General features: G+C 41.9%; 2 protein-coding genes across 8 annotated transcripts in view; both read left to right on the top strand.

Moving 5' to 3' along the window:
• Positions 1–206: 206 nt before the first annotated feature.
• Positions 207–16,804, top strand: LOC136347769 (sodium- and chloride-dependent GABA transporter 1-like). 5 transcript variants are annotated; one of them, XM_066298050.1, is made up of 11 exons: positions 207–361; positions 9,585–9,845; positions 9,938–10,201; positions 11,220–11,316; positions 11,374–11,506; positions 11,670–11,908; positions 12,366–12,582; positions 12,824–12,976; positions 13,215–13,418; positions 13,836–14,003; positions 14,065–16,804. In XM_066298050.1, exons 2-11 carry the CDS (start codon positions 9,590–9,592, stop codon positions 14,209–14,211), a joined length of 1,878 nt encoding a protein of 625 aa, XP_066154147.1. In that variant the 5' UTR covers positions 207–361; positions 9,585–9,589; the 3' UTR covers positions 14,212–16,804. The 5 variants fall into 5 exon arrangements, with proteins under 5 accessions (XP_066154147.1, XP_066154148.1, XP_066154149.1 ...); XM_066298051.1 differs by lacking the exon at positions 207–361 and adding an exon at positions 764–977; XM_066298052.1 differs by lacking the exon at positions 207–361 and adding an exon at positions 8,937–9,218.
• A 1,080-nt stretch (positions 16,805–17,884) lies between these two features.
• Positions 17,885–20,484, top strand: part of LOC136347809 (leucine-rich repeat-containing protein 15-like) — a 60,482-nt gene continuing 57,882 nt past the window's right edge. Inside the window, exon 1 of one of the 3 annotated variants that reach the window (XM_066298118.1) lies at positions 17,885–17,899. The gene's annotated coding sequence lies outside the window, so the exon portion shown is untranslated. Of the gene's footprint in view, positions 17,900–17,936; positions 18,060–20,484 lie in introns of those variants that run through there. The other 2 variants (XM_066298116.1, XM_066298121.1) reach the window with 2 other exon arrangements.

The following is a 20,484-nucleotide window of genomic DNA, read 5'->3' on the forward strand; positions in this document are numbered from 1 at the left end:
GTAAGGACGAAAATTCTATACCAAATTAAAAGTAAAAATTCCACGTCGAAGAAGTCGGCCGAAAAAGTCACGTTTTCTATTGGCTAAATCCTGCTTTGATTGACGGGTAGCAAAAACTTGAACTGTTTCAGTCCAATTAGTAAACAGATGGCGCGTAAATTACTTGTAAGCGAATTGTTATTTGGAGATTCAGTTTGCGTTCAGAACTTAAGGAGAGAAAACCGCATTTGACATCTCTGGTTGCCCTCGACTCGCAACTCTTAACTCCATGTTGTGATTCATTCGTGCGAACTTCTTTAATCGAACTTACCGAAGAAGTTCCAGTTGGGATTTTGACCCGGCCGATTGGTCTGCCAGCAAGGTGAGAGCGTTTTACCAGTTCAATTACGATTTAGCTTAAATCTAAAAAAACCGCATCGTGCACGTGTGTTATCCACCTAACTTGCTTCTATTGTTCCCTGGCGCAAGGCTAGCGAGACAACTTTCCATCACCACTAATAAAAATTTCATCCAACGTTAGGAACGTGCAAAAACAAGGCCAAGGGCCGGCACATATCGATACCCTGGAAATATTGCGGAGAAGCCAATTTCCATGGAAATGGAAAAATTGGCCGACGCTCTGCTTTGATTCCACCAATTCTGCTCAAATTATTCCGTTGATAGACCCAGCAGGAGCGTGACGTGTTGGCACTGAAAAAATTATTATCAGTATGATGCAACCTGCACGGGCGAGAGAGACGTGTGTTTCTATTGGGAAACGTGCAGTTTGAATCCGATCACCAGGGACAGTCCTGCTGTTCTGCAGTGTCTAGACAGCCAAAAACACTACGTGCACCGGCATACTCTAGAAGATCGGAAAGGGAGAGGTCCAAGTGGCGCATGTGTGTGCGTGTGTGTGTCTGTGTGCGGTTTCCCCAATGAGCATTTATTGGAATTAAATTGAAGAAATCGCTTTTAATCGTTGCGAAGAAGCTAAGGTCAGTGACTCTACACGTTGCCACTCTAACCGCTTTTGCTTGGGAACTGATTGCGAATCCGCTCCCAACTTTTCTGAACTTCGAAGAATACGAATTTGGCATTAAGTCACCCCCCCGCAAACGCCCCCGCCCCCGGCCCCCCGGGGGTCCACGAACTCGGTTTAAAAATAAATCTCCAGATACATGTAAAATACCTGAGCCACGCGGCTCGGAATCTCACAAATACAGGCGGAAGAATTTGAAACCGCACGAAGGAGTTCCGTAATGAGTTTGCCCGCGGAGGGTTCTCATTTTTTTTTTTTTTTTTTCGTTTAAATCAATTATTAATTAAAATTCGTTCGAAACCTTGAGGCTATTGAACCGTCGCAAGTCCGTCTGAAGGATTTTGTTCTCTTAATTTCCCGTTGGGGTTCATCCTTCCATTTCGATACAGTTACGAATCGAGAATGACTCAATTGGCTGAGACTCCAGTTTAATTCGCATCTGATTATTGCGATTTAATAAAAATCGAAATAGAGGTCGAACTCGTTTTTGTTTTAACTTTTTTAAATTATTGTGTTCTTCAACGTTCGATCGGTCATTGCCGGACACATTTCTAAGTGCGATCGAGTTTGAACCAGTGCCTGGCGAAAATGTGCACGATCGATCTGACATCGTTGATCTTTCTCCTTATTACGCAACTCGGCTCCCGGTGGTACCTGCACTGCGCTCGGGTCAAACTGCACGATCTGTAATTTTTCAGCGCTATCATCCTGCAATGTCGGGATTACAAGACAGATAGTGAATGTGCTCACAGTACTCCACATAAAACATTTTTGCATACAATAAACATTCTATTCATGAAGCTGATGCAAGCTCTCAGCGTGATTAGGTAGGAGTGTGCTAATTTTAAGGCACCTCGTGCGAAATTTCTATTTCGTAAATCAACGATCATTTTTTTTTTTCTACATTGGGAACGCCGCTAGAACTTCAAGTTCAAGGCTTCGAGAACTCGAAGGCCCCTGCGTTGTATGATTTTCCAATGAAAAATTTGAAATATGATTATTATCGCTGAATTTGCGATTTATTTTCACGTCGGGCGAAGGTTTTTATTTTTCGCGTCCATTCGGATGTGAAAAATAGTCCCGTCGAATGCCAGAAGTTTTTCCAAGATCGAATTTAAAAATAAAAAATTCGAGCCGCAACGTTTCCATTGCACGATATGTATTTGTCAAGCGAGCCCCTGCCCAGCGAGGCTCCACGTCGGACGTAAAGGTGGTGTGCCATCGTCACTCCTTGCACAGCGTCGCTTTCCCGTTGCCCCCTTGTTCTCTGCGCAGCTGAATATTTTACCGTACGTCATTGACCACTCTTTGAAAACGTGCCAACGAAACCTGGCTCAGCCCGTATACTGGGTGCTCCGTTTAAAGGTCATTTCAAGGGCAACTTTTTTTTTTTAATGGCAACACCGTATTTTTCTACGGATCCTCGTAGATTTTCAAAAAATGAAGATATTCTACTTGAACGATTTTTTTATCAGACGTTTTGCTGCAGAGCTATCCTCGATTTTTGTCCAATTTTCGTGATAGTCAAAATCATCGCCTTTTTCCCCCTAGAAAAGTTCTGTGATGCACATTTCGTTTAAAACTCATAGAAATCCTTTTATCCAATAATAAAAAAATTTTTTCAATATTTTTTTTTAATTCGAAAAATTAATTTAAAATCCTGATTTGGGGAACTTCTTGCTGCTCGAAACACGTCTTGACTCTCACTCGAAAAGAAACGTTTGCTCCGCGCAACATCTCCCAATTCATCAACTGACACACATTTGCAATCCCCCCTTTCGTCTGTTCTGCAGTTGTCGGTACTTCTGCATAAACTTCGTTGAAAAACCCGATAAAAAAATCTGACGAGGTCAGATCAGGCGACCTAGGAGGCCAGTTCACTGGACAGTCCCGTCGATCCATCGACCTGGATACATTTCATCTAGAATCTCACGAGACGATAAAAAAAATGGGCTGGACGGTCGTCATACTGATACCACATCACTCCACCAAATCGCAAGTGGAACGTTTTTCAACAATTCCGAAATATTATTGCCCAAGAAACTGCGGTACATTTCTCCATTCAAGTTTCCTTCAATGAAAAAAGTTTCGGTTAAGTATTCTTTAATAATACCGCATCATACATTCACTGACTGTGATCTTTGATGTTCAACTTCTCCAAGCCGATGTGGGTTTACAGTACTCCAAAAATGGAGATGATCGCGATTCACTGCACCCTGATTTGTGAACGTGGGTTCGCTCAAAGACACAATGTTGGAGAAGAAATTTGCATTTTGATTTAATTGCTGCCTTAGTTGCTCATTTACAAGAATCGACTCGGCTTTCAAAATCGGTTCCATGGAGTCCCTGATGTGAAAAAGTGTGGTAAAGATGGTATTCATTCCCCTTTAAAATTCTTCGGACACTTGTCTTTGATGTTCCTGAGTCGGCAGCAATTTGACGGCAACTAACGTGGGGATCGAAGGCAACAGCTGTAAGAATTGCTGTTTGATTGCCTTCGTGTGTTGCACCTCGGGAGCGATTGCGCCTTCTTTGCTTCGAACGTTTTCGTTTCTTTGAAATTTTTAACGACACTGTGGAAAGTCGTCCAACGCGGAACCCCCATCCGGAAATCTTTCGGCATAAAGTTCCATTGCCCGACCAACACTTCTTCCAGCTTCTCCATAAATAAAAATCATTTATAATTTTTCGTCCAAGGTGTAACGATCCATTTCGATTATTGAATTTTGAAACGAAAAGAATGATTTTTGAATAATTTCACACGAAACAATTAGATTGATTGTAGAAAAGAGAATGTCGATTTTCTGTAGACCTTGTTGAACGGTAAACGTTAGCAAGAGGAAATTTAAGAAATTATTTTTTTTCATAATTTTTTTTTTAATTAGAAAGATTGTTATGAATTTTAATCAGAATTTGCATTGCAAAATTTTTTTAGGAAAAACACGCAATAATTTTTAGTGTATCGAACACTAGACAATAATCAAGGATAACTCTGCAGCGACGTGTTTAACAAAAAATTATTCAAATCTAAAGATATTCACTTTTCGAATCTCTACAGGGATCTGTAAAAAATATACAGGGTTGCCGTTTGGAAAGAAAAGTTGCCCTTGAGATGACCTTGAAGTGGCGCTTTCGCTAAAAGCCACCATCGTCACCACATGTCCCTCTCTTTGGCGGACAACTCTTATTTGAAACTCCTTTTCATGCAACTTACAATTTTCGAGCGATCTTTAATCGCAGCTTTAAATGGTACACCCCGTATAATTTAATAATACAGAAGCCAGGCGTCAGTTGATGCATGTATCAATTTCGGCAATAACCCACTCGGCATTCCAACACTCTTTAGCCCATCAGATCTTATTATAGGTCCGAAATTCCGATTGGTCAAGCAATCATGTTGAAATTTGAACTCGATATTAGCTACGCCAATATGGAACATACCGAGTGCGGCAAAAATCAAACGCACCAACATACCTACCGGTCAAAATAGGTCTACAGTGTGACCATTGGCAAAGACTTTCCCTTTTGCCTCGTGCCCAAAATTGACAGAGTGGTAAAAGCGGTTCAAAGCGCTGGTAAATTTATTTGGAAGATGATTTCCATTGAAACAATATTCTCGGCTCCTGTCGAATCGAGTTAATGGAAACGAAGATGAGGCTATGCAAGGTGTAACGTATCGTCATGGAGATGTTCCAGAGGTCGCTAGCACTCCGCAAAATGAGTCAGAGCCGCGGTGAAAAACTCACCATTGTCGGTGTACAGGGTGGCCAAAAAAATAATCAACGTCCTCCTATCTTGTGGACTGAATTAAATTGCATTCGTTCGGTATTTTAATATCTGCTAGGAAAAGCGTGCGGATGAGGTTGGAAATGTACTGGACGAAGGTATAAATGAGTTCTAATATTTATTGCTTGAAAATCCACGATCTGCGGCAAAGAAAAACTGACATGCGCCCTGATTCTAAATTTCAAGTTTAGAGGGAACCTGAAGACACGTGTTAGGCCGAGGCCACAGGGGCGATTGATAAATTGGGCCACGGAGTATCTGTTCCAAGTAGTCGGAGAATTTAAGAAAACGTTTCTCTCTAAATTAGACGGATCCTTTTTAGTTAAGAGCCAGATGTGATCACCTAAATGCAATTCGATCTTTTGTTTGAAAGGATACTCAAGTAAACTTATCATCCAGTATCATCGTGTCTGTTAGTTGCTGGTCTGAAGAGGGCCCGGCAATACGTTCTTCTATTCTTAACGTGAGTTGTTAACTGATAGCTGAGATTGAGTGCATAGAAGGAAATTAGTTGGCGACCAGCGACGCATCTCCAGGTTCGTATTGTTCACTTTTAGTGTTGCGTTCATTAACGTGTGACAAAAAAATTTTTTCAAAGTCCAGGTCCGCATTAAAAAAAATTGAAATATTCACTTGAAGAGGCCAATGAATTCGAGTGTTTTAATGATTTTTTCATCATCGAAATTCTACCGCTTAATATCGCCGTAATAGCTTGAAATTTAACAACCCGTCGTCGGCATTACGACTATTAACAATACATGTAAACGTACCCATTAATTTCTTTGCATAATAGCGGTATCGCATGGCCAAATAGCTGGTCTGGCATCGGGCACCTTTAATACGATTTGAAAGTGCAATTGTAGTGGCGAACACTAAAACGATTGCGGAAACTTTAGCGAGTCTCACTTCGATATTTTTAAATAATCATTAGCGGTCACTGAAACGTGGCCGAAACCAACGCAGCCACTTTGAATTAATTGTTAAGTTTTAAATTAAACGTCAGTGATGGAGGTTCTTCTCGTTCCGCTACTCGCATTAAGCACACCATGAGCCGGTTTCGTCGACCGTGGCGTTACCTTCATGAATTCACTAGAAAGTACAATTACGTGACAGTAAAAAGACAATTACGTGACAGTAGGAAGATAATTACGTGACAGTAGAAAGACAATTACGTGACAGTAAAAAGACAATTATGTGACAGTAGAATGACAATTACGTGACAGTAAAAAGACAATTACGTGACAGTAAAAAGACAATTATGTGACAGTAGAAAGACAATTACGTGACAGTAAAAAGACAATTACGTGGCTGTCACCAAGGCAACAAACACGCGGTTTTCTTCCATGTCACAGTCGCAAGCGGCTCTGTTGCAATGGCCAGAGGGCTGTGTACAAGGCAATTTTTGATCAATAGGTATGAACTTGGGGAATTAAGGTTGACGACGAGTGACGATTAATAGTGAAGAAAAGCAGTAGCAACTTTTAGTTTCGGAGATACCAATTTATTTGAAATTAAAATGAACGAATCTGAATTTCGTAAAATTTAATATGTAAAGTGCCTTAAGTTACGCCCGTGGCTTTATTCCTCTTATATTATTTTCCATTACCTGCTTATGGAAACCTTGTGGTAGTGCCGGAATACAATTGGAGTATTTGTTCATTTAGTCTTTGCCTGATATGGCGAAGTATAGTTAACTGCAACCAAAGTCCGAAATCTGTTTAAAGTATAAATTACCCTTAATAGTATTTTTTCAATAAATTCGTGTTATCAGTTGCAGGCCTACGATTTCTCTGTAGTATAAATAGTCTCAAGACCCCAGTGAACCAACTGAGAGTTCAGATTCATTAAAAAAATTTCTCGTCTCTCACGCAGAAGACTCTGTATCACATTTAAACTCTAATTCCTCCTCTCGTACTTTTGAAAATTGAATAAAAGTTTTGTATTGTTACTGGCATATAATTATTCGATATCGACACGATACAAAATAGCATTTCATTCATCACGTTAACTGTTCGAATTTTTTTCCGTTACGTTCAATATACAGTTCAGTTCGCTGAAATGAAATGTATCTTCAATTTTATGAAATTCAGGTTATTTCCATTTGAAACGAATTAATATTTGCGAAACTAAAACATTTTACCACGTTATTTTGCGCTATTTATTATTTTTTGTTCTCAGCTCTCATTTTCCAAGTTGATACGAGTACCGCCCCGTGCGAGTAACGCACACAGTGCTTCTGTAACGCGCCACGTGGGGTGAGAGCAATGTAATAAAGTTGCGTTGTCGTTTCGATCTCCGTTAAGTTTCTTCCACACCATTCTCTTTCATGTATTTAGACCTTTTTCTTCTATTGTCCAGGGTTTTATTCCTGAATGGTTGCGATTAGGGGCTCACTTTGTAACTTAACTAAGGGGACACTCGCGTTCCTCGACCGACACTTCGCCGCTCCGTCGCCTCGGATCCAAAGAGAGCGATCCCAGTCTCTAGAATGTCTTAAGTGCCGATTTCGGGGGCGACGAAACAGCGGCGTACTCTGACCAGAGACCTATTACCGATCCGTCATGTGGCCAGCCACATCTGGACATCATGAAGCATCCTTTGTCAGAACCGCTGTCCTTCGACCCTCTTTCCTAGTTCTAACAAAGAGAGGCTCAATTTTCTTTTACTTCATGCGGCTCTCGACCGGGGAAAGTTCCAGTAACGCTGCGGACCACATGAACTCAGCGACCACACACATGGGCGCACCATCAGGGCACCTCACTCTTTATCCCCCTCCATTCCTGTAATCTAGCCTGAATTATAGCTACTTTACAATTGACGTCCTCCCGTTTGCAGCTCGATTTGGTCGGACGGTAACAATGATACCTATTAATTTACACAGGGTGTTTGGTTTACCGATACACATCCGAAAGAGGGTGGTAACGCATTTGACCATCGCTCTCTCGAATGGTGTACTGAAAGGCGCAGACTTAATGCTCCATAAGGTATTTAATTAAAAAGGGGAAAAATTCAGAAAAAGTGCAAAGGGCAATTCAACAAATTGAACAAAAATGAGTAATTGTTATTTATGTAAATTGTACTATTTACTTACAACTAGTTATTATTGTCAAAATGGTAACCACCGTTTCTGCTCCAACACCGACATCTTCGTCTCTCTCTGCAGTGGTTGCTCCCAGCCTCGTTTCAGCCTTCGCTAATTTTGCTGCCCCATTAATTCTTTGGATGATATGGTCTCGATCGTGAATTTCCTCATCGTACACCAGTTCTTTCGCTCGTCCCCAGATGTGATAGTCAACCGGGGCGAGGTCTGGAGATCTGGCAGGCCATAGCATCGGTCCGTCTCGTCCTATTCACCTTTCAGGAAATTGATTGTTTGAAAACTTTTTTATTGCTCTCTGATAACGGGCCGGACGTCCGTCGCTTTGAAATGCGATTTGCGACGGTCAAAGAAGTTTTCGAAGGTATTTGACCGGCTCTTCCGTTTGCGTCTTTCTCTTCATTTGCTGACAAAGTCGAGGTTTGACATTAGAGAAATTCATTTTTGGAATTTTAAAGCATCACGCTTTGTCTTTCATATGCAGACACCACCGCAAGTTTGACGTCGATGAAATACATGTTCGAGTTTATGCGAAAACCGACAGAGTCGCGGCGAATGTTCCATTAAATTTTTATCGTTACTTACACGGAGGTAAACGGCGATTTTGGCAAAATTCGGAAAAATGGCGATATCCGGGAATGCGTGACGCTTGATGGAACAGTATACATGGTCGAATGCGTTCACATTCGTCCCACCTACCGCCCTCTTTCGGACGTGCCTCGGTGGACCAAACACCCTGTATATACAAAATATTGCGGCGAACCGACGAACGGACCCTACATATATTCCTTGAATCTCAATGTTCCTGCCTTTGTCAGCTACGATGCTATTAAGCTGCCGAAGGGGACACAACAAATGTCCTATGGGAACCGCTCTTCGGATAGCTCCAGGCCTCGCACCGTGGAATTTACATCGTTGCGAAGGAGTTTCGTTCGGACCTCGTTGCTCTTGAAAAACCTATTTTTAACAGGTCCACAGTGGTAAACAATCGCATTTTCTATACCATCCGATTACTAACCAAGGGTAACTAAAATTGGCTTACGCCTCGGCACGGTCAGCACAAGTTTTTTGCCAAACTTAAAAATAAACCGATTTAATTATATCGCCAGTAAGTGATCTATAAAGTAGTGTTTAGATGTTCATTAAGCCGATCAGAGTTCAATAGAAGTATGTGCAGAAACGGCAGAGGTCAATGCTAAATGCGGTAAGAACTTCTGCTAAACTCAATCATTGTGCATGGGCATTATTAAAGGACACGTCGCCAGGACTAGTTTCATTAGGGACATTTAAATAGTCCCCAGGGAATTTACAGAGGTAAATTAAGGACATTAATCATACTCAGGACAAACCAACCTTGTCACATTTATCTAAATTAAAGATCTTTTACCAGAGTTTTCCATTCTCACTAGTTGTATACCACCACGTGTTGAGCTGAATACAGGGCTGCAAAGACAATTAAAGACATTCATGGAATGAAGCAACAAAGCAGAATTTCTTTTTAGAACTTTTATCTTCTTTAGTAATAAAAGAAAACGCCACCTCAGCTTTGAGTTACCGGCTATTACGTTTAATATACCGTGACGTCAAAAGGTCTAGGATAACAGTGTAAAATTTCATTGTCGGAATACCTATCTTGTGGCGCAGTTTTCTGCATTACAGGTTCTTTGTCGTGGATTTCAGATAAAATGTCGAATAAACTAATATGGGTCGACGGTCGAGACACGGAGAAAAATGATGAAAAATCAATCGCAGACGAGGAAAAGTTCACCGAAGGCCAGAAGGTTGAAAACAGGAAATCGGTCACATATCGAATACCTGACGATCCGGAAGACCGCGGGGGATGGGGAAATAAACTGGACTTTCTCATGTCTTGCATTAGTCTATCCGTAGGGTTAGGAAACGTGTGGAGATTTCCATATTTGTGCTACAAAAATGGAGGAGGTAAGCCAGCTCCCGCCGACAATCCAATCCTGCCTCCCGCAGATTTTTTTTAATTAATTTATTTTTTTTTAATAATTTTTTTTCTAACGAAGGCTCCTTCCTGGTAACCTACTCGATAGCCATGATAGTTTGTGGGATTCCACTGTTTTTCCAAGAAGTAGCCATCGGTCAGTACTTGGGCTCGGGCGGGATGACCTTCGTCGGTCACTTGTGCCCGATCTTGAAGGGTGTGGGATTCGCCACGATGACGATAGTGTTCCTGCTGGACGTCTACTACTGCGTGATCATCGCGTGGACTTTGTTTTACATAATTAGCACTTTTGCAACAATGCCGGAGCTCCCTTGGCAGGACTGCGGTGAGTACACGCTTGCGGCTCACGAAACAAACTTGTGAGTCGTGGGAGCGCATCGGAAATATTAATTATGGTCCGTCAGTGCGCGACTACGGGCTCGTTTGCCAATTTGAAACCATAAATTATCGCTTTCGTGAGGTCGATCTGAGTGAGATTAACGACGAAATTAAACGCGTTCTCTTCGACTAAGGTCTGTACATCAAAGGCGGCATTTTTTTGGACAGATGCGTTTCTGAGAACGAACTGCGTAACGATGCGAAAAAGGCCATGAAACGTCGTTAAAGCTAAAGCGTGTCGGGGATCAAAAGAGACTTCACGTCGACGACTTGCTGCGTGTGGTCGTGGTTAAGTTGTTAGGTGCGAGACAAGCCGCATCGTGAGATTGAGGGCTTTTGGAGCCGACGTCCTCACGCGCGGAGCCTCGATTTCGCAACGAATCACCTCAAAATTCACTTGCTTCTGTGCAATCTTCGATTCGTGAATACACGCGTTTGTTAGCGTCCAGAGGGGGAAGTTTAAAAATACATTTATTAACGGAATTCCATCACGCAGCGTCACGTTGCTGGAACCAAAAGGAATAAGCTAAAAGCGCGCTTTAATTCCATCATTCATGCAGAAACTCACCTCTTGACAAAGTTATCAAGACGTCGGTTTTTCGACACTTAGTGTAGTTATTAAGTGCTTAGTATTCCATGCTCAGCTTCCCAGACACTTCCCATGAACATAAATCGGAATATCTGGTTTTTCTCGCCAGCTTCCGGGGTGTTCTAAATTTGCGAGCTTTAACGGCGTTCCAACTTGGCATTCAAGCACGCACGTTCGCCCCCATGTGGTTAAATCTTTTACCGTTTTACATACGAGTTATACGTATAGACGATGAAGTGTGTTTTTTCATTTCCTTTCAAACAATGAATAGTAATATTTATGAACTCACATCGAGCGAGTGGCCCCAGACCGAGCCCCCACGAACGTTTAACGCACATTTCGGTGACTAAATCGAAATAACGTCATCCCATTTCAGATAACTGGTGGAACACCAAAGACTGCTTCACCTCGAAAACGAACATTTCTTCGTTCAATGGCACGAAAAAGTCATCTTCGGTCGAGGAATTCTTCGAGTGAGTGAAACTAACCCGTGGGGAAACAATTGAGCTTAACGGCAAACCGATTTTCAGCCACAAAGTGCTGGGCATTTCCGGAGGCTTAGAAGAGGTGGGAGGTTTGCAATGGAACCTCTTCGTATGTTTGTGCGTAGGCTGGCTTACGGTTTACTTTATTTTAAGGAAAGGGTTGCACCAAAGCGGTAAGGTAAATTTCCCTTTCGTGATATGTTTTTTTCTCACATCCTAACACTAACAGAAAGGCCCGGTTGAATGATTCGAGCGTGAGCTCGGCCCTCATATCTAATGTCACGTTCTTCAACTGCGCCTTAACGTTCTCTATTTCGCAATCAGAATTACCGTCTCCTTAGATTATATGGTTTGCGGCTCTTTTCCCTTATGTAATCCTGCTCATAATGCTCGTAAGGGCCATTACACTCGATGGTGCATCTGATGGGCTGTATTATTACGTCACTCCCCGATGGGAAACTCTCCTCACCCCAGGACCCTGGATCGATTCGGCCTCTCAAATATTCTTCGCCTACAGTATCGGTTGTGGCGCATTACCGGCCTTGGGATCCTATAACAAATTCCATCATAACTCTTACAAGTAAGTGCAAAAAAGTCTTTTCTTTACCGTTCGTGCCCGGAGATTTGTTTTTCCAAGAAAAAGTTACGGTTAAAGCGGTAGAAACCGGGGAAATAATTCACTTATAAGTACCCGCGCCGCGCGCCCACCAGCAAACAAAGGGTTAAGGGTACATTAGATCTTTAATAGGTCTGCAGGGCTTATAAAAGATCCCCCTTTACCATCAACTATTAAAAGAGTTAAAGGAGTTTTTGATTAAAGCTATTAACTCTGAGGAAGTGTTTTCTCGGCGGAAATGCAACGAGCCCGGAAGATTTTTCCGTCTAAATTTAGGCGAAGCTGCGCAGTGCCTCAAGCTCTGTTAGCTACGTAGTGAGTTATCAGTAATAGTCGATCCGCTATTGGTTTATTGCGGGTCCAGAAGTAAGGCATAATTGTAGTCTGTCCAATCGTTAAGTGTCCCTAATTATTTTTCAAGTGACGCCATGATAACCTGCATCGTCAACACGTTCACTTCCGTACTGGCTGGCTTGGTGACCTTTTCCATACTCGGCCATCTGGCACGTGAACAAAATGTGGACGTTGGGGATGTGGTTAAAAGCGGACCCGGATTAGTGTTCCTAACTTATCCCGAAGTTGTTTTAAAGCTACCAGGGGCTCCTTTTTGGGCGGTCACATTTTTCTTCATGTTACTGGTGAGCATGCCTTTCGAAGACCATTTACTCACAGATTTTAGAGAGGTATTTTTCGGTTAATTGAATGGGAAAAATCGTAAAGTACAACTGAAAAATACTCTTGTCTTTAGGGAGAGTTCTGGGGCAAAGGCTCAGTGAGAGAAAATTTTGACAATGTTAAGTCAGTAGTTCGATTGAGGCTTTGACCATCATTCTTAAACGAACGACTTTTACGGCCTTAAACGCAAACACTTCTTTTCAGCTTTTAGGTGTGGATAGTGCCTTTTGCCTAGTGGAGTCCTTTATTACAGGGCTAGTCGATAACTGGTCCACCATTTTAAGGCCACATAGACAGACTTTTACGGCCTTTATTTGCCTGATGATGTTTCTGCTGGGAATGCCAATGGTCACTCATGTAAGTATCATGATGCCGAATGAACCGAGATACTTTCCGAGAGCTTTTACTTTAAATATTTACGCTTTTAAATTTATCGCCCCGAACACGTCGAATCTGTCGCGTCGAAGAAAAGCATGGTAAAACGCTTTAACCCATGTAATATTAACAACTTTTGCAACTTATTGTTTAACGGGACTTTCAAGGTATTATCTTCGTCCAAAAGGTTATTAACTCACTTTTCGAACGTCTCTTCCAGGGAGGAATGTACGTATTCCAATTAATGGACTACTACTCGGCGAGCGGTATGTCCCTTCTCTGGGTGTGTTTCTTCCAAACCGTGGCTATATCCTGGACCTTTGGGGTGGAAAAATTGTGCGACTGCATTGAGCAAATGATGGGTTACCGACCCAGCTGGTTTTGGAGGTGTTGTTGGAAGTATTGTGCTCCGACTGTGATCGCTGTAAGTAGGCTCAATAGCCATTCGGATTTTCATCCGAAGAGCTCTGCCTTCTGCAGATCGATAGGAAATCAATGGCTATTCGACCGTTCTAAAGACATTCGGAATGTTACGTGTGAAATTCGGGGTGTTTTAAATCCAACGATCCCTGTACGCGTGTACATGGGGCTCCCGGAAACCGCCAGAGAAACGAAGTACTTTCAGAGGGGCGCTAAGTGTCGTCTTATCAAGGTTATTTAACTTCCGATTCGTAAAAAACCTAAATTGAGGGGCACCGTAAGTCCTCTCCAAATCCTTATTCGTTTCGGAGGTGTCCATTTCAAGCGACATCCCATCTCTGACTTTTTCCGAATTCTCAATAGTGCACGTCAAACTCGAAGCACTCTGTACTTAAAATCTACATTAACCTATTACCCTTAGGTGATATTTGTGGAGCAATGCATGGAATACACGCAACTACGCTATGGGGATTACAACTACCCTTTATGGGCCAACATCCTGGGATTAGGCATCAGTTTCTCGTCCATGTTATGGATCCCCGTATACGCTATTTATTATGTGTTTACCGAACCGAATTCCGTGATTGAGGTAAATTTTTCAAACTCCTCTCCAGGTTCGAGGCGAAACTTCATAATTATTTTGTTTCCAGAATTTTAAGACTGGAATTATCCCAATAATCAAACAAAGGAAAATTTCCATTTGTGATAAAACTACGGGCCAAATGATAACTCAAAGTAAAGTTGGGTTGATAACTCCCTCTGTTTCGTTGGTTCAGACCGAGAAGATGGAAGTATAGCGTGGAGTAGAGCTTTGATAAAAAGCTACATGTTAAGGACAAAATCGTTCCTAATTGTTACTGAATCGTTTACGTTTGAGCTTGAACGTAATTTCACTCACAGTATTGATTATAATTTGCCAAAAGTTTTTGTGATAGGTACTTATTAATGCTAAATAGCAATTATGGAAATCAGTATTTTTTGCTACGAGTATGTCATGTTGTCATGTTAGCGTAGATCTGTTCGTCTGTAGGTACACACTATATATAATGTATAGTATACAGGGCGTTTCCTAAGCACGGCACATAACTTCGGGAGCGCATTCTGCGGCTAAAATGAAGGTAATTTTGTTGTACGAACTATATCCCAAAAACGCTTCGTTGCGGACATACAGGGTGCGAGAATTTCCTTAAAGAAACTACGATCTTTCGAATATTTGCCAAAGTACTTGAGACATTTTAATGGAATTTCGCAGGGTTTGAGAGTCAGCATCGGTGCAAAACAGCAAAAAAATTCATATTTTCACACAATTATTTCGTCTCTTAAGAATAATAAAAAAGAATGATAAAATTCAGCTGCAGTGTTTTTTACTGGTTTACTCGAAAACGGTGCGTCCCACGAAAAAAGTCAAGAGACCTTTTTTCTTTCAAATCGAGCACACAATTAAAAAAGGAACAAAATATTGGAAAAGAACTCTGGCGTGCCTTAAAAATATACAGCAATTATCCCGCCCGCACGCCACTGGTTACACAACAGCCACAGTTTTCAGCGTAAAATACGCACCGTTGCGAACTCTCGAACCCTGCGAATTTTCACTTTCAAAAATTGTAATTTTTTAAAACACTTTTTCGCACCCTGTACGTCCGCAACGGAGCATTTTTGAAATATAGTTCATGTAACGAAATTACCTTTATTCTAGCTGTGGAATACGCCACCGAAGCCATGTGCCGTACTTAGGAAACACCCTGTGTATGCCACTATTCGCCTACAGCTATATACTAGTTTGCTGTAGCTACGTGGATTATCTTTAAAGTAAAGTAGAAATGATAACGTTGAACACCTAAGTTTTCTTAGGAACTACATTGTTTCGACTGAATTCAACTCGAAATCATCTTAAATTGCTGTGAGCATCACTCCGATTTGGCCAATTTCGCCTCACCTCACACACTTTTAGAGTCCCTCCAGAGGCGTTCGCGTGTCACCATCGCTCATTTCTCAAAACAATGATTTGGAACTCCTTCCACGAGCAGATCGCGTTTATTCAGTTATCAAGCCGAATAACAGAAAAACGCATAAAATTGGGGCGCGGTCTCCTAAAAGTGGTAAACCCGGTATTATTTCGGGGCGTAAGCGAAATTAAAAGTAATGAGTTTTAGAGCCCGTTCATAAATGATTCAGACGAGATATAAATCCAGAGTCATTAAGTTTCCTATGTTTATTCTGGACACGATGCCGTAAATCCAGCAATAAAGGCTAAAGTCTGATGCAATAAAGGGCCTAGATAGTGATTAAAGTTACGAATTGAAATTCGGATAATGGGAGATGGTAAATGATTATTACATTCCGCCTCAGTTTCGAACCTCCTTTTTTTTAACCAAGAGCTCCGCCTTGGTGAACATATTACATAATCCAATGACGTACTGCAACAGCTTCGGCGAAAATTGAGGCCATCTAGGGATTTCTACTGGATTGCTTCTAGGAAGGTCATAAGCGCAATAAAGAATCGTTTGCTCCATAACGATTTTATCTTCAGGAGACCTTTAACGTTTCACTTTGCACTTGATTCTGTTGTGTAAAGTACAAGTGAATTATTCATATATGTGTTCGAAGGCAATTTATTCTTTATAAATTATTGATTGCTTATTGCTCAGAAGCAAGATTTCGTTCGCTAATTCTAGGATTAGGACCGTTTCGCCGCGCTTCCAGGACTGCGAGTTTGACAGGGCAGCAGGAATTTTCCGAAAAAATTTATTAAAAAAAATGGCACAAACGTCAGCCCATATCTTCGCTGTCGAGGTTGGCAATGTGGAGCTGGCTGGAACGAAATCAAAAGGTGTTTCACACAGAGATATCGGCCTAATATACCTGATAAAAATGACGTGCGAATTATAGAAGGGAAAGGGCACTTAAAGCCTAGTGCGCTCTTAAAAAAGGTTTTCTTTTCCCGTTAATAAATAAAGCCGAGGGAAGGCATAAATCTTAATTTTCCTTTTCCTATGTGCTTTCGTTGCCTCCGTTTTCTTGGGAAATAAAAGTGTGTAGGACAACGTCTGTCGCTCTGTTTTGAATTCTGTCCACTTAGCGTACGCTTTTCTCTTTCAGAAATTAAAAAAAAAAAAAAAGAAAAAAAAACAAGTCATATATTTCTCTTTGCGGGCTCGAGCAATATCATAATTTATTATTTTCCACAGGACCACAGGACTTTCAAATTTAACACATAATGAAAACCTAACCGTTAAACGCATCGAATAAACGTTACATTAAACTGCAATTAGGAGTTAATTGACTATATAACGAACTTCCGTGAGTAAACGCAACAAAACTCCTTTGTAGATTAAATAGTTAATGTAAAATGGCTTGTCAGCAATTAAATATTTTATGAACTCAATCAAAGTTTCATTATTGACATGGTAAGATATGTCGAATTGATTTCACGCAATGGAAATCGTTTTTGTAGCCATTTGGCGCGGGGCGAAGGCCGAGGTAATCGAGTGAAGACACTGGAAAGTTATAGGAAAAATACCGACTCGCTGTCGGGCAGAGCGACCAGAGGCACCTTCTGCGGGTGCGGAGGTGCCCCTGCTCCATCGGCGCCCCTTCTCGGACCAAGCATCAATAGCGAAGCCCCATTGTCTGTAATGATCAATAGTAATCGCGATCGATTATTACTTCGTATTCGTTGCACCTATTTCCGCACGAACGCTGAAAATTCCGAATTTAAGCTAGTTTCCGCGGAAAATAAACATTCGATTCGCGATTGTGCACGTCACGATCCACACGTGATGGGGAGATTTGTGCAGGGCACAAAAAGCGATTTTACTTTCACGGTTCGACAGCGGACAAGAAAAACTGGTGCAAAATTCCTGGACGCAAGTTTTCTTGAGGGGAACATTTCCGCAGCTTCGCAATGAAAGCTCAGCTTTGCGGCGTTGACGCCGCAAAGCTGCGGTTTCGTTATCGGAAGGGAGCTCGTTGTCGTAAAAATCCAGGATGGAACACCACAACGGACCGCCAATTTCGGGTCCAAACGAAAGTACCTCCAAAACTGTCTGGATGTTCGGCCTAACTGGCCGCTTCGCGTTTCAACGAACAACGCAATCTCCGCCGAGTGGCGAAACCGCGATGACCCCATTACGTAATAGACTTTGTTACGCCACTTGTGCGTCACGTATCAACAAATAACGAGTTGGTAAGTTGTACGGGCACGGTGTGCGGCCTATCATATCAAAGCGAATTGTGAAAACTTTCTGCGCCGCTTTTCAAGTCCTTCAGCCAGACACGTCGGGGCGCTTTTTGGCAAACGCGGAAACTGGCTAGAGAAGCAACAGCTGCCGCAAATATTTTACAAGACTGCGAAGGAAAAGGATGAAATCTCCGGAAAATTAGATCTGAGTTGTTGGAAAATTGCTCAAAACCGTTTCTAGACATTGTCCTCGCGAATCAGAATTCCCTGGCGTAAGCACGAAGCGCCACCATCTATGTGCACAGGTGAGTCAGTATCGACCGATTGTCATTTGTTAACATCCCCGCAACAGAATCGGGCGCTGGCGTCGCACGGCGTCTCGACGCTGTGCCTCAGTCAGCGCCCGCCGTGAGTGGAGGCTATGTCTTTGTCTCTCAGTGCTGCAGCTTACGTGATATTTAATTGGTAAGTCGATAGTTATTCGATTAGTTTGTCCAACTTCGTTGTCCTTAGAATTACTTCCTGAAACGATAAAACTTCCTTCAAAATTTACTTGAAAACTTGGCAGACTTCACGGAATAAAGCCAAAAGACTTTCGCGCGCTTTTCGAGCGCATTTGCATAAGATTACACGCCGAATCGCTTCAGTATGCGAGAAGGAGGTTCCGGGGAGTAAAGGGCTCTATCAGGACATCAGCGATCAAGAGAAATCACTTTGGCCCCGTATGTTGTTCGTTTAAGCTGAAAACGATACGAAAACCAACAGGTTTCAGGACTGCCTTGCGACAAAAACCCGAGTAAATTGGGAAATTATACAGCATTACATTTACGAGTAATTACGAGAAAAATGGGGGTTTTAAAAGGGCAGTCCTGCGACGAAATTACACCCTTAAAACCAAAGTCATTCATTAAGGGTTTAAGTAGCATCAGTTCTTTTACTAAAACATTTCGTTGCGACTAAACCGTTTGTTAAGCAAATACACATGCACGCGTGACAAAAGTAACATTACTATGACATGACATGACACGACATGCGTCCGACATGCAGGGAGGCATCTGACATCTTCGGTAACCATTTAAATATTGATATTCAATTAGCTTCAAGGCAATGAAGGGAAATGCCAATTTGAATGGGAGGGCTGAATAATTAGCGATTAAAGGTCACTTGGGAAATTTTTTTTTCCGTCGATGGATCATTAACAGACTTCTTGACCATACCAACCGTACATACTCGGGTATCGTGATACACTCAGTACATCATAGAAAATTTACTAATTACTTCTATCGAGTTATAATATTATATTTCGTCGATGAGCGATTCTGAGCACATCGTAATTGTTTGGATGCGTGCAATTGCACCCACAACAACTTGCATCTAACCAATCGTAGCACTTACGTTTAACACGTGATCGGTCTCTGTCACTTACGAAGAATTTAATTTCAAACATTGAGGCTTTCAATTACGTGGCGAAGTGCAAAATTGAGTTAGAGCAAGTGGAGTGAATTTTGAATTAAAAAAAAAGGTTTTTCTGCCGCTATATGGCAATATTTCATCTCAGTTAATAAAACTAACATGGGGCCACCATCAACCTGACCCAGACAAAAGTGATATTTAGCTTACAGAACGCTCTTGTCTTTCATCCCTCTGAAGTCCACTTAGTGAATTTGGGAAATTCCGTTAGATGCTCTGACTCGATTGGGTTTGTAGCAATGCACAAATTAAGATCTACTGGGGGAAAAGGGAGAAAGAACCGATTTGATTTCTTGAGTTATTTGCCTTCTTCAAATATCTGATTTTACGATATTGTCGACTTACATAAATTACATTGACATCGGAAAAGTTAAGTGAAGAGGCCGACGGGGCCTTTTTAAGAGAATGTGTAATGGCATATGCACTGAATGGCTTCACTGTGCAGGAAGGAGGCAACAGGGAGTAAAAGGCTTTTTCAGGACACCAGCGATCAGAGCCAATAACTTTATTCTCGCCATTGCGCGTTAAAGCTTTTCTAAGTTCGTTTAAGTTTTCAGTGCTATCCTGTGAGAAAGAGCCGTGGAAATTGGGAAATTATACAGTTTAATATTTACAAGCAATTACGATAAAATGCGGGTTTTGAGGGGAACTCTTGCGATTAAATTATACCTTTAAAGGGAGGCTGCTCGTTAAAAATTCAAGTTCCATTAATTCTTCAGGTAGTTTTTCTCTGACGATTAGACAAACAAAATTTCGGCTCGGTCCGGCTTTGTCGCTTGACCATCGTGCGAAATTGAAAACCCGAACGAACACAACGCGGAACCCACAAGTCGAAGGGACTTCTAGAAGCGCGATTTTCACCGGTTTTCCATCGGGTACAATTTGGTACGAGTACTGATCACGTTTTCATCACTTTAATTTTGACGACCGAACGAACATTTTCAAAATTTTCACGCAAAATTTCATATTCTCGCATGCGAAACGGGAAATAAATCGGGGTGGTCATCAACGCTGACCGCGGAAACGTTAGTGTATTGTTTCCAAAGTCTTCTTGACAAAAAAAAGTCACTTCCGCGCGACCGCATTTTTGTAAAAGCACGTGATGATCCGTTGGTACTGAACCGAAAATTGAGCCCGGACACGACCGTGGGACGACCACGGTACGACGTGCCTCCAAGATGGAAGGAGGCATTGGACGAGTCTAAGTGACAATATCGATGTTTAATGACGTTCAAAAGAAGGCTCGATTTAAGGCCTTCCGACATCGTCCCGTTTCGTAATGCCGAAAAACTCGTGACTTACATCCGCGTGAGGAACGAGACAGTTCGAATACTCATATGTTGGTTAGTTCAGGTTTCCGGCCATCAATAATTTTTGGGTTGGGGCTCCTCACGCTTCTTAAAAACCTCACGCCATTCGG

Source organism: Euwallacea fornicatus, chromosome 30, assembly GCF_040115645.1.
Source record: "Euwallacea fornicatus isolate EFF26 chromosome 30, ASM4011564v1, whole genome shotgun sequence".
Lineage (NCBI taxonomy): Eukaryota > Metazoa > Arthropoda > Insecta > Coleoptera > Curculionidae > Euwallacea > Euwallacea fornicatus.